Raw genomic sequence first — 12,841 nt, 5'->3', positions numbered from 1 at the left:
ACTTTAGCATATTTGGAGGGAATATCTTTGTTATTTTATTACAGGGAAGTTTATTTGAAGACAAAAAAAAAGGTTTTTAAAATATCAGGAGTGGAAGAAGAAGAAGAAAAAGAAGAAGTATTTATAAGAAAACATCCTCACGTGGAACACATGATATAATAAAAAAAGGAGTGCTAAACTCTAAAGTAAGAGTTTTTATTAAAACCTTCCAGATGTCTTTTTCTTCAAAGTTAAAAAAATATATAATATATTTACATGACTTTGTATTAAGTTTGTTTTGCGTATAATTAAAGGAGAAGACTTTATAATTGGGGGGAGGAGTTTTGCAAGTACATACTTCGAAATAAACCACCGACAGCGATATTGTTCGAATCTCTGAGAACAATGTTTGCATCTCTCTCTCTCTCTCTCTCTCTTCAAATCTCTTTCACTAATAATTATTATAATCTTTTACCGTATCTCTCTTTGTTTCGCGTACAGTTTATTAGTCGAGAAGACTTCAGAATAATTTTGTGGTAGGAGTTTTGCACGTACATACTTCGAAATGGGGTGTGTGGGCTGAAATACAGTAGACTCTGATTAGTCTAATTTCCATTGCATAAAAATAATGATGGTAGGGCTTATTATTCCTATGAATGGGCTCATATAGCTTATATTAGTGCACTGCCACCGCCAACATCCAGTGGCGGATCCAGGGGGGGGGGGGGGGCCCGGGACGCCCGGGCCCCCCCCCCCTTGAGAAAAAAATCATGTAAAATCACGTGATTTTTACGATTTTTGGGGGTTGGGCCCCCCCCCCTGGCGCTCAAGGGGGGTGCAAATTGAAATTTTTTTGAGGATCAAAAAAAAAAAAATGTGCTCACTACCCCCCCCCCCCCCCCCCCCCCCACTGAGCGAATTTTTGGCCGGCTCGTTTTTCAAATTTTCGGGAGCAAAAAAAAAAAAAAAAAAAAGTGCTCTGTACCCCCCCCCCCCTCCCCCCCCCCCCCCCCCCCCCCCCACTGAGCGACTTTTCGGCCGGCGCGATTTTCAAATTTTCGGGAGCAAAAAAAAAAAAAGTTGGGCCCCCTCCCCTAAGAAATCCTGGATCCGCGCCTGCCAACATCCATAACGTTATCACTTCTTCAAAATGATGATTAACTTTCACCAAATTCTGTTAAATGCAACAAATGATAACGTTGAAGTGTGTTTGCACTACTCATAAGTTGTTCATTGCGGTTGATATATTTGTTACGCTCTACCTAGAAAAGTCCTATTTATTACGAGAATATATCCCTTCCACTCAGGCGCGTACGCAGGATTTTTTCAAGGGGGGGGGGGGGTTTAACATTAATAAATCGGGCCGAAAATTTCGCAACGACTCAGCCAGCCGCTGAATAAGAGAGGGGGGGGGGGGGGGGGGGGGAGGGGGTAAGAGGACAATCGCAATGACCCAGTCGACCGTTGAATAAGCGGGGGGGGGGGGGAAGAGCACACTTTTTTTTTTTTTTTTTGGTCTTGAAATTTGAAAATTTGACATTTTGCTCCGTTGGAGGGGGGGGGGTTAGGTCACCTTTTTTAGGTCAAAAAAAAATATTGCAAAGGGGGGGGGGGGGATTTAGGAGGGTTGAGGGGGGGGGGTTTACACACAGAAAAATACCAAAGAGGGGGGGGTTTAACCCCCCCCCCCCCCTGTGTACGCGCCTGCTTCCACTTAGTCCTAATGATTAAAACAATCGTTGCACCCATTTTACTTGACTATTAGGAAAATGGCAAATGGTGTATAACGCACCTCGAGCTCGCCCACGTCATATAGGCCTACGCACACACCTTTTCAACGTCATCATTTCCGGTATCATTTCAAAGTAGATCTGCAATGCGGTTGGTCAGGATTACTTCTATAGCTAATTATGTAAAACGCATTATAATGTGTAAACAATTAAATATCCTGCCTGTATATTGATACACTGATTTTAGCTTTAGGAAAGTGGTGTAATTTAGAAGCAGGGGCACTTTCTTCTTTCGGATGACACATCCACACACCCACACCCACTACGCACACACGCACATGCCCCCACACGCAAAATGTAGATATAAAACAGAAAAAAATGCAATATGAGAGGGGAAAACAGCTTGGAAAGGAGATAAAAATGATTCCCAGCTTACGCTTTCCCGCTCCTATTTCATTTGTAAAGTTTAGTGCGAGTACACTCCCCCCCCCCCCCCATTAAGATGCACGCTACGCCATTTGGTGAAAAGATGTTTGATGAAAGCGCTATAAAGTTCGAATACAAAATCTCGAAGAGAGTGGCGTAGCATAGAGGCAGGGGCACTTTCCCCTATCGGAATGAAACAGACTCTCACACACACACACACACGCACACACACACACACACACACACACACACACACACACACACACATTACCCTCCCACAAGGCCACACGCAAATGATAGAAAATAGAGAGAATGAGAGGGAAACAAACGTGAAAAGAAAATATGACTCCCCTACCACGCCCTCCCGCTCTTTCACATTTCATTCACAAAGTATATAGTACGAGTTCCCCTCTCCTGCCCCCCCCCCCCGACTGGAAGCACGCTACGCCTCTGTTAAGGAGTTGGATCAAAGCCATATTAATCCAAATAACAAGTCGAATTTTCCAAGGTAGATGATTTTGTAGAATAACATTAACCTTGGATGATTTCGATTAATCATTTGTCTTTTCGAAATGAAGCAATCAATTAAGAAACCTCAGGCCTTGTGGTCTCGAATAAATCTCTTGATTCTCGTGATCATTCATTCAATCAAAGCATTATATACGTTTGGCTTTTATCATAAACCACAGACAATGATATTGATCGAATATGTATAACAACAATGTTTGCATCAATGGAATCAATAGGGGTGAGTGGTGATTTTGTTTTGGAATTGGAAATCTGGTCCAAGGTTGTCGCTATAGGTTTAAATGAATTAAATCTTCTTCCATTTTATTTTGTGTGTGTGTACCTTGGTTGAGGTGTTTCTCTATATTTAGCTCCCCAAAAGAATATTTTCATTTTCGAGAGGATGTCACTTCAAGTTTTTATGCTTAAGACATCCCTATTCTGTATTCTGTCATTACCATATACAGCTAAAGTTATAAGATTGTAAATGTAATTATGTTGATGTATATGGAATAAATGAACATCAATTCAAGTCAAATATGAAAGAAATGAAAACGAAAAATAGAGTTAAGAAAAGAAAAGAAAACAATTAAGTAAAACAAATCAACACATCCCCTCATAGTCAATGATATCAGCCGAAGAATTTTTTTTATTAGATTCAAATTATTTGAATTCGAGAAAAAATAGTGGTCAGAGGTATTTAGATATTCCTCGGTCACGTCTTCAGTCATGTAGTCTTTCACGTCAAAAAGACATTATATTATCTTACAGTTTCATTAAACCGTTTCCGCGCTAAAACCAAAGTAACCGGAGCAGTTAATTACAATAAAAATATCATTATTAATGCATGTTGATAATTGAGCTGACGTTTCTGGAACAATGTTTAAACGCTATCAACCACCGGATTCACGTCATACTTAATCCTCTTCCTATAGACACTGTATATCGAGGCATAAAAATGGTGTCAAACAAACATTTATTAAAACCAATTTCATAATGGGCCTCGTATTATTGCATTGAAATGATGTTCAACAGACTTTCATAAACATATACCTATTTTATAATAGGTCACAATCATAATGGCATTGAAATGATGTTAAACATTACTAAAAACCTATTTCATAGTAATAGGACATATTAATGATAAGTTTATTGGTTTACCGGACACCGTATAGTGCATGGTGGGTGTAAAAATGTATAAAGTTTTACTGAAAGCATGTTTTGAAAACAAGTGAAGGCATTCGCACCAAAACATATTCTTTCACATGATTGGTAATGAGAGCTTCCATTTCATTTTTTGAAATTTCCAATACTGGTCTTTACCTTTAAGAAAAAGAAGTTTGTTTGATTGTTTTACCTGACTACTAAGAATGTATGTGTATGCTTATAAGTAGGCAATCACGGGTCAGGCGGTTTTAAGTCCTCTCCGAGGTACTTAGTAATGAAGAGCAATGCCTTACCAATTGGCGCATCGACTTGGTTTTGAACCCGGCACCTCCCGATTACAAGACCACTGCTCTACTACTGAACCATCGCAAAATAAACAATAGCAGAAGAAATAGAGAAAAAAAAAGTATGAGAAGGTAAAGATGAAATTTAATGTCTGAATCAATATCTAACGCATCTCTCTTCTTAAAAAAGTACTGAATATTCATTTTACCATGGTACCGATTACCTCATGCCCTATTCCATGACGCAAACTGACACCTCTTTACTCCTCTAAAATGGTGTATCATGATTAATAAAGGCCAGTGTTAAATCACGATAATTACTCACCGTATAGTGTACATCACTTAGACTTTTAGAGCCCATTTCGCGAATCCACTATAATTGACACTTAGTGCTTGTTTGCTAATCCGTTCCCCCAATTACCTATGAACGACGATTAAAAGAGGATATCCGTCCACGCTCTCGAGGTTACAAGGTGCATACCCGTGATAGCAGTGGCGTATTTCGTTCAGAGGTGTTGGGAGGGGGGGGGGGGGGGGTAATGATCAATGTACGATATTTTTTCGCGAACACCCGCATGCCTCTAATGGAATCGGACTCAATGATTTTTGAATATTCTAAATAGCTTTCCAAGAGAATTTTTCACTACTTTTCTTTTTTTCCTTTTTTCTTTTTTTCTTTCTCGTTTTTTTTTTCACCACTTTTATGATTCACTTATATACATTTTGTCAAAATTGTTAACAATCTTATTGATTGGTTTTAAACGATCACTTTTCCTGAAAAAGTGGGGTGGGATTATATTGTGTATACAGGCCATATAGAGATCCCTTTTCAGGATTCGTATGGCAAAGGCCATCTCCCCTTCCTAAACCAAAAGGGGGGAAGAGAAAAAAAAGAAGGGGGAATATATCCTTATCCCCTAGAACTTACGCCCGTGGTGTATATGCCTGTATACGTAATATTGTGCAAAAGGGGGTGTTGTATCGTTTTTTTTTGTTTTTTTTTTTATCTTTTTCTCCAAGTTTTCTCCCTTTTCCATATATATTTTGTTTTGCCTGCCCGTTCTCTCTCTTTTTCTCTTTTCTTAATTTAGTTTCGCCATTAGATTGTGTGTGGTGGTATTGGTGGTGGTGGTGGTCGGGGGGGGGGGGGGGGCGGGGGCGGGGGGGGGCACGTACTCGATGCTCCGTAGCTACGCCATCGAGTATTTGTGGACGAAGGAGAAACATTTTTGATTTAATTTTAGATTGGAAATACACGATTGTTTGTCTCACCAAGGTCAAAACCGCGTGATGTTTATTAAAAGGCATCATTAATCTAAAAACGAAGAGAACATTTTGCCAACGGGAAAGTAATTCGTGTTGAGTGTAACGTGTATATCATTTTAGTCTGTCAGGCGTGTTGTGCCACGCCACTGACAATGGCATTGCATTACACCATTTATGAATGCGGCGAGTGTTTTTTTTTTTTTGGGGGGGGGGGGGGAGGGAGGGGGTCGTTGTTTGTGTGTTTGTTCGCTTTTAAATCCATTTTTAGATATTTTTAAAACACCCCCTATACTCTTTAAATTTCTAAGACTTATTTTTAAATCCGAAGGATTAATTTTTTGAAAGTTCAAGTATGTTTTGAACTTGGCACAAATCTTTTGAAATTAAACAGGAATGATACTAATTATATCAAGTATATGAATGGATTATTCAAGTCAAATGGATTTAATTTATAAACTCATAAATAGGCCTAGGCCTATACCATTTACTTTTGGCTGCGCGCGCAATGTTTTACATCATCATCATCTACGAACAGTCTGATTGGTGATAAGTTTAAGTCCTTAAATATTGATTTGCAGAAGTCAATTTCGTTTTTAAAAGCTTTTAGTCGTATTCAGTTAAATAAATCTTAAAGACTTCAAAGTCCTGTAAATTAAGAGAGTAAGATGGTAATACAATAATATAGACTAACATTATGATGATAATGATAATAATATTCTGACTTTATTTATGCTTTCGCCATTCTCTAAGCACTTTAAATCAAACGAACAAACAAACAAAGCAATGAAAAAAATGCAGCACAAGTGAAACTTAAAAAAATTATTAAAAAAAAAACAAAAAAAACATCTCGATCCGCAATACTAGTCATTGAAAGGTTTGGGGGGTATAACTTGCCAAGGCAATCAGCGTGTTTCTATTAGAAGCCAAGGGGTTCAAATCACTGCCAAGACAATAGGTCATGCAGGCGCGTACGCAGGATTTTTTTTTCAAGGTTTAACATTTTTAAATCGGGCCGAAAATTTCGCATCGACTCAGCCAGCCGCTGAATAAGCGGGGGGGGGGGGGGGGGGGGGGGGGGGGGGGGGGGGGGGGGGGGTAAGAGGACCCATTTTTTTGGTCCCAAAAAATCGCAACGACTCAGCCAGCCGCTGAATAAGCGGGGGGGGGGGGGGGGGTAAGAGGACACAAAAAAAACCCAAGGGGGGGGGGGGAGGGTTTGGGTTTTTAAGGGGGGTTTATACACATAAAAATACCAAAGGGGGGTGTTTAACCCCCCAAACACCCCCCCCCCTGCGTACGCGCCTGAGGTCATGCATGCTTATACCATGGACTTTCTAGTTGACAACTAATAAGTCCATGCTTTAAGTGAAATTATTCACCCAGGTCTTCTTGTTGGGGGTTTGGGTTAAAGATGATACATTCTGAACGCATGTCTTTTTTGCTGTTTAAATATTATGTTTATAGTTGCAGATTCAGAGAGACCTCACATAAGGCACTAATAAAGTCCAAAAAAGATTTAGAATATAGAATAGCCAAGAATTGGGTAAACTTGTCCGTTACTTTCAAAAGTGGAGAACAGATTGTGATTGCTGTTCATAAGACGAATTAAGACATTGTTCTTATAATTATATGCATTTCATTGACTTTGTTTACATATTCATTTTTCTATTGGCACATTCCTTTAATACTTTTTTATATTTTGTTCATCGTGATTGTTCTTTGATATTGATTAATAAAAACTTTAACAAAAAAAAATCCTCTCCAGTCATATTTATTAGGGATCATTTCGTTTTTGGGAATTGAAATTGCGCGACACCCGACTTCAAAGTAATGGCTTAAATCATTCATTTTGAGAGTGGATTTCGCAACTTTGAGGTTGATTTCCACTCCAGAACGAAGTGATCCCTGTAATGACTCATAAAAGAGTGGTTTTTCACTCCTGTACGCCTGAAATAAAATACATTAAAATACATTTAAAAAAAAATCATACGAGTGAACCATACGGAATAGGACCGGGGACATAATATACCAACCCGGCACCCCCCCCCCCCCCCCCCCACGCCCAAGGTCTTTCTCATAATTATCATTAGGCTATCCTTGAAGGCGGGAAATGTATTGAGACTCTTCAGGAGAATAAAGTAAACAATCTCCTTGTTTCCTTTGTCGGAGAACATTGGCTTCATTAGATCAGGGACTTGGGATACCAAGTCCCTGATTAGATGGAGACCGAATTTTGTTAATGACCGAAAAACAAAAGTTCTTAATTGTCCCCGAAATTGCCAACTTTGTTTTACATGGAGACAAAGTATTGCTTTGCATGATTAGTCAACACTATGTTTGAAAAAGAATTGTAACATTTAAGCAAGAAAAACCAAGTAAGAATATCCCGATAAAACGTATAAGCTTCTTTATGGCTAAATCGATTTAATGACAAAGGAGAAGAATAGATTAACGATTGGGGCTAACCAAAATAACCACACAATGGATAGAAAGTTTGGCAGTGGGGTACCATTTTGCAGCACCCCAATGTTGGGGTAATTTGTGTAGCCGGTATGAACAACCGGGAGTTCAGCGTAGCGTATACCTGGAGCAGCATAGCAACGCACGGTAAAATGGATGGGAGTTGCTCTTCATATCTCGCACACACACTTTGCGAATGTGGATTTTGTGTGTAGAAAAAAAAACGTGTGAGTCAAGTGTTTTCCAAAGTCAACATCGAAACACGGATTAACCTTGGGAGCAGTTAGTTAGCAAACGTTAGCTCTAACTTTGAAAAAGAACCTGTTCTATGTGCAATTTTCGTCATTATCTTCATGGATTCATCTTGTTTACCTTGTGACATTTTACTAGAATATGCCAGACGGTAGCCAGCCCACAATGGATATAAATTTTGATGATTTTGACTACGATGGTTCTCCCGGTTCGGACAGTAATTTCATCACTCCTGTTGATACACCATTGGGAACCGGGAAGAAAGGACAACTTAATTCCAGATATCAGAGTTTTTCAGGGTTATCTCATCTATCTAGTCGGTGAGAAAAACCTCTGTCTTACGCGTTCACAACTGCAAAAAGGGCAGGGATTTCGTATTAAATTATTACATTTTATAAAGGAAAGAGTTAAGAAAATTTCAATGATGGTTTAAATTTGACTTGATTCTGAATTTGAAACTCTGCCTCTGGTCATGGTCTTCTTCTTCTTCTTGTTCTTCCTCCTCTGGTCGTCATGTTGATATGAGTCTGAAGTTGCATGAGCAAATAAAATTTGATTAAAATAATCATGCTAATTCTTTGATAGGTCTACTGTAAAGTTTACAGTATGACCCTAAATGAGTTAGTCTAATGACTAGTCTAATGACTAGTCTTGCTGTGATTCACTGTCACTGTCAGAATGTTGGGTCATTCAAGCATTTTTCATAGGTAGAGTTATAGAGAAGTACTCACTAGAAGGTCTAGGTCTTACTCTAGATCTAGATCTACATGTACATTTGTAATGTAGTTGTAGATCTAGTTGTCACGTCTATAAAATGTAGTCTCAATTTTTAACTTTTAAATTTAACTCGTTGACTTTACTCATTAGACCCCCCCCCCCAAAAAAAAAGAAAAAAAAGAAAAAAGAAGTCGTAGATCTATTGAAAAACTGACCAGAAAAGAAAAGAAAAGGAATAGATGTAGAATCTAGATCTAGGCTTTGACAACTGAAACAGAAATATCTTGGACCTCACATGCCTATTCTAGTACTTACTACTTACTAGACTGTCACTCTAGACCTGTGGCTGACATTACATTGTGCTCCTACTACTAGATTTGTAGGTCTCTGATTAGATTGGCATTGACTTTGTTAGACCGGAAATTTCTGTCTCTTCGTTCGTTGGCCTCTTTTATTTGGGTAGGGTCGGCTCCTATTAAAGAGAGGAGCCGACTCTTCTCCTTCTTCTGTTGAAGTACAGGCCACCATGTTGTTGGTGTATCTTCATACTTTATCTACCCTACCCAAATACATGTACATGTAAGAGGCTAACGAACGAAAGAGACAGAAATTTTTGGTCTATGACTTTGTAAGCCATAATGTTGGATTTTCTCTACTTTTTGAATTGTAGCCGCAGGCTGGTCAAGTGTACATGTACTGTTTGTTAGACCTTGAAGGGGCTTTACCTTCATCATTTTAGTTGTCTGCCCAATTCATAATAGAAAAGAAAAAACAAACAGTAGAACTTGAAGCCTAAAAGGTCAGATTGATACGATATCCTCGGGCAGTTTAGTAACAGGGCCAAATTGATTATGGCCCTGCATGTCATGTTGAATTATACCTACTGTACATTTAAAACTTTTACAAAATCATGAGTTTAAAGTGTAGATGTTGAAGAATTACACATGTAATGTATGTTCAATGTCATGGTTCCTTATTCGAGTAACATGTTTTGTAATGTAGGTCAAAGGGGACTACCGGTAAGCCAAACTGGCATCATGCTGGTTTTTAAAAGTCAGCAGCATGAGGAATCAGTGACAGTTTTAAGGAAAGTAGAATCAAGTGTGAGAAAGTTCTGAATAAAGTTTTGATCAGACACAATTTTTCATTTCCAGATTATTATTTTTTTTTTTGAGCAACACGTACAATATTTATAAGCATACCTGTACATGTAGTTAATATTTTCTCATAAATTTGTATGTAAGCCTGTGGTGTATTAATTATTTGAATCATGTTTGAACTTGCACCCTCTATGAATTTACATTCATTTCTTCAGGAACCAAAAGAGAGACTTAAAAAAAATAAAAAAAATGGTGGACAGATACATTTTTTGCAGACTTTATCAAACAAATGTATGGGTGAACAAATATTCATTGATCAGATTCTCTCATTCGCCTTTATTTAAACAAACTGTCGTTGTAGACCTCCAAATGGAAGTAAAGTATTTTTGCTGCAAAAAAAAACACAACAACGTTTCCTAATTAAAATGTAGGCCTGCAATGCTTTTGAAATTTTATAGACAGAGGATGCTGAAATATAACTCTAGGACGTTATCGATACAGTTTAGTTGTGCTAATTTTTTTCTCCCCACTCCTACCCTCCAATACTTAGGGCAATGAATAAACACACTGTTGTATGGCTTCTTCAAGTTTCTGTCTCCCTAATATCAGTGTAATTCAGCCCAAAGCAATCCGGATGAATTACCAGTCCCTCTTTCAATAGCCATAATATGAGAAGGGATTTGAAGGATAGTTAACAGGTCCTATTCATCAAACTGCAGTCCATTTCACAAAAGAATTCAAAAGGATTGTTTATAGCAAGCGTACATGTACATTTTCATTTAAATTGCTGAAGCAGATCAACTTATTGTGTTTAGCCTGTACAAGTCGGTTGTAAATCTCAATTGTAACCAAAGGAAACGGAGCTATGAAATGTTGATTGCTATTTTGTACACCATTACTACTGCAGGGCTTGTGCGAGCAAGGACTTTCTTTCATGTTGACCAGTTAACCTGACGGTTGGATTTGCAACAAGTGTATCTGCCCTCGATCATTTTTGTTTGTTTAATTACCGGTAATTACAAATTTGCAGAGACTGATCAAAGCATGGACCCATAATGTAATTCATCTACTCACAAAGAATGTTATATAACTGTTTTTCTTGATATATTTAACAAGAGGAGAAGGAAAACTTTTAACAGAAATTATGGAAACGAAGAGATAGAGAGAGAGAGAGAGAGAGAGAGAAAGAAAGAAAGGAGGGGTGGGGGGGGGGGTAGGGGAGAAAAAAAGAAAAACATTAAAAAATATCTAGGCTAGACCTACTGTAAGTCTTGAGGTTCACCTGTACATGAATATGTTGTGTAAATAAAACAAATTGTTTTGATTCAAGCCCTCCCCCCCAAAAAAAAATGTACATAAATATAAATAAAGCAATTCAGTAATTTTTTAAAACCACATTTTTATTAAAATTACATGTATTTCCATCTGTTTTATTTTTTACTAACAGGAGTACATTAGTATCAGCATCTGATTCACAGCTTGAAGATGGAGAGATAGAAGATGGGGGTAGTGCAAATGTCAGTGTGGTTGTAAGGTAAGTCAATTTCAAACTTGCAATGTACAATGTGCATAGAGTATAAATATAGTATGTGTATAGACACGAGTGTACATTGTAGATCTATTTTTTTATCTGTTTATTACTTGTTGTGAAACGGTGAAAGTGAACAACAGTTTTCAAATTGATTGATTCTTGCACTTTTAATGCTTCAGACTTCTCAGCACTCAAAGGAGCGACGATTCTCGTATCGGAGCTAAAAATAATCCTGTGTGACAAAAAAAAAAGAGATGAAAAAAAGATTAAAAAATTGGAGTAGAAAAGTTAGAAAAGCTAAAGGCAGAAGTCATTTCAGTGAAATCATGAAGATGTCTTTCTCAGGTGGTTTGATTGTCAGCAAGGATCTTTCAAGGCCAGTAGAGTTGCACAATGCAAATCTTGCTGATTTTCAGCTGCTCGGTGTGAAGCGGTGATTGATCGCTTCCCTAAATAGAAGCTAGATCGTGGGGAATGAATGAGAAGTATCACCTGGCGGTGTGATGGGTGAATTTCATTTTAATTGCTTCATGCACGATAGATGGACAGATAGATACCTTTTTTATTTATTTGTTTGATTTGGGGGGAAATATAAACTTGGCGTAATAATGAAGCCATTCGATACTGAACTTGCATTTGTCATGGTGGAAATGACTTGCTATTAAACAGTCTTGCAATTACAGAAATGGGAGCAATTTGCCCATCAACATATAAACACAAGTTTGACATCAAACATGGCACAGACAAAAAATGTTGATTTATTGATGACTTTCATCGATACCAAAGAGTAGGTTTTCATCAGCAGGAAGTTGGCAATCAAGTGATAAATTTGTAATGGAATTATGCTCCTTCTATGCCATGGTACATGTATACTTTGATAGGCCAATGTGTTCATTAGCCTTTTAGGGAGTATTTGTATTGAAATATAAATTATTTCCTTCTTTTCTTTTTATTTGAATTATCATTATATTTTATCTGATAGAGAGAGACTATGTTTTTTTAATTCAATATTTCAGAATGAGAAAATTTGTGCACTTTGTTTGAAATTAGAGTGGATCAATTTTCTTCCTGAAAAAAAGATAACAAAACAAATAAAAACGACAATGATTCAATAAACAAAACCTATTTGCATTGTTAAGTACAGTGTACCCATAGAAGACATTTCTTAGAATTTAACAATGAAACAAAGGATAAAATCTATGAAACTGACACCTCAAAGTTCAATTAATAATTGTTCAGAAATGTGGTATACCAGAAGGGGATAATACTGCTTAAGAAAGTAAAAAGAAATATACATGTATGCACTTTTGATTACCCACACTTTGTTGCTATTTTGACAGAGTACGGCCTCTTAGTGATCAGGAGACCAAGAGGGGAGATCGCAATGTGGTCCTTGTACAAAACCCGCAAAGTCTATTGGTA

At 37.7% G+C, this 12,841-nt stretch overlaps 1 protein-coding gene across 4 annotated transcripts in view; it reads left to right on the top strand.

Annotated features, from left to right (window-relative positions):
- Positions 1–12,841, top strand: part of LOC593481 (kinesin-like protein KIF18B) — a 35,246-nt gene that overhangs the window by 2,594 nt on the left and 19,811 nt on the right. For 3 of the 4 annotated variants that reach the window (XM_030991808.1, XM_030991809.1, XM_030991807.1), the window contains exons 2-3: positions 11,336–11,422; positions 12,760–12,838. In XM_030991808.1, the coding sequence (XP_030847668.1) occupies positions 11,336–11,422; positions 12,760–12,838 (166 nt within the window). Of the gene's footprint in view, positions 1–7,873; positions 8,392–11,335; positions 11,423–12,759; positions 12,839–12,841 lie in introns of those variants that run through there. The other variant, XM_030991810.1, reaches the window with a different exon arrangement.

This window comes from Strongylocentrotus purpuratus, unplaced genomic scaffold (genome assembly GCF_000002235.5).
Source record: "Strongylocentrotus purpuratus isolate Spur 01 unplaced genomic scaffold, Spur_5.0 spur5_scaffold_2, whole genome shotgun sequence".
Classification (NCBI taxonomy): Eukaryota; Metazoa; Echinodermata; class Echinoidea; order Camarodonta; family Strongylocentrotidae; genus Strongylocentrotus; species Strongylocentrotus purpuratus.
The sequence above is the reverse complement of the archived record's forward strand: the minus strand, read 5'-3'. Positions and strand labels throughout refer to the sequence as shown.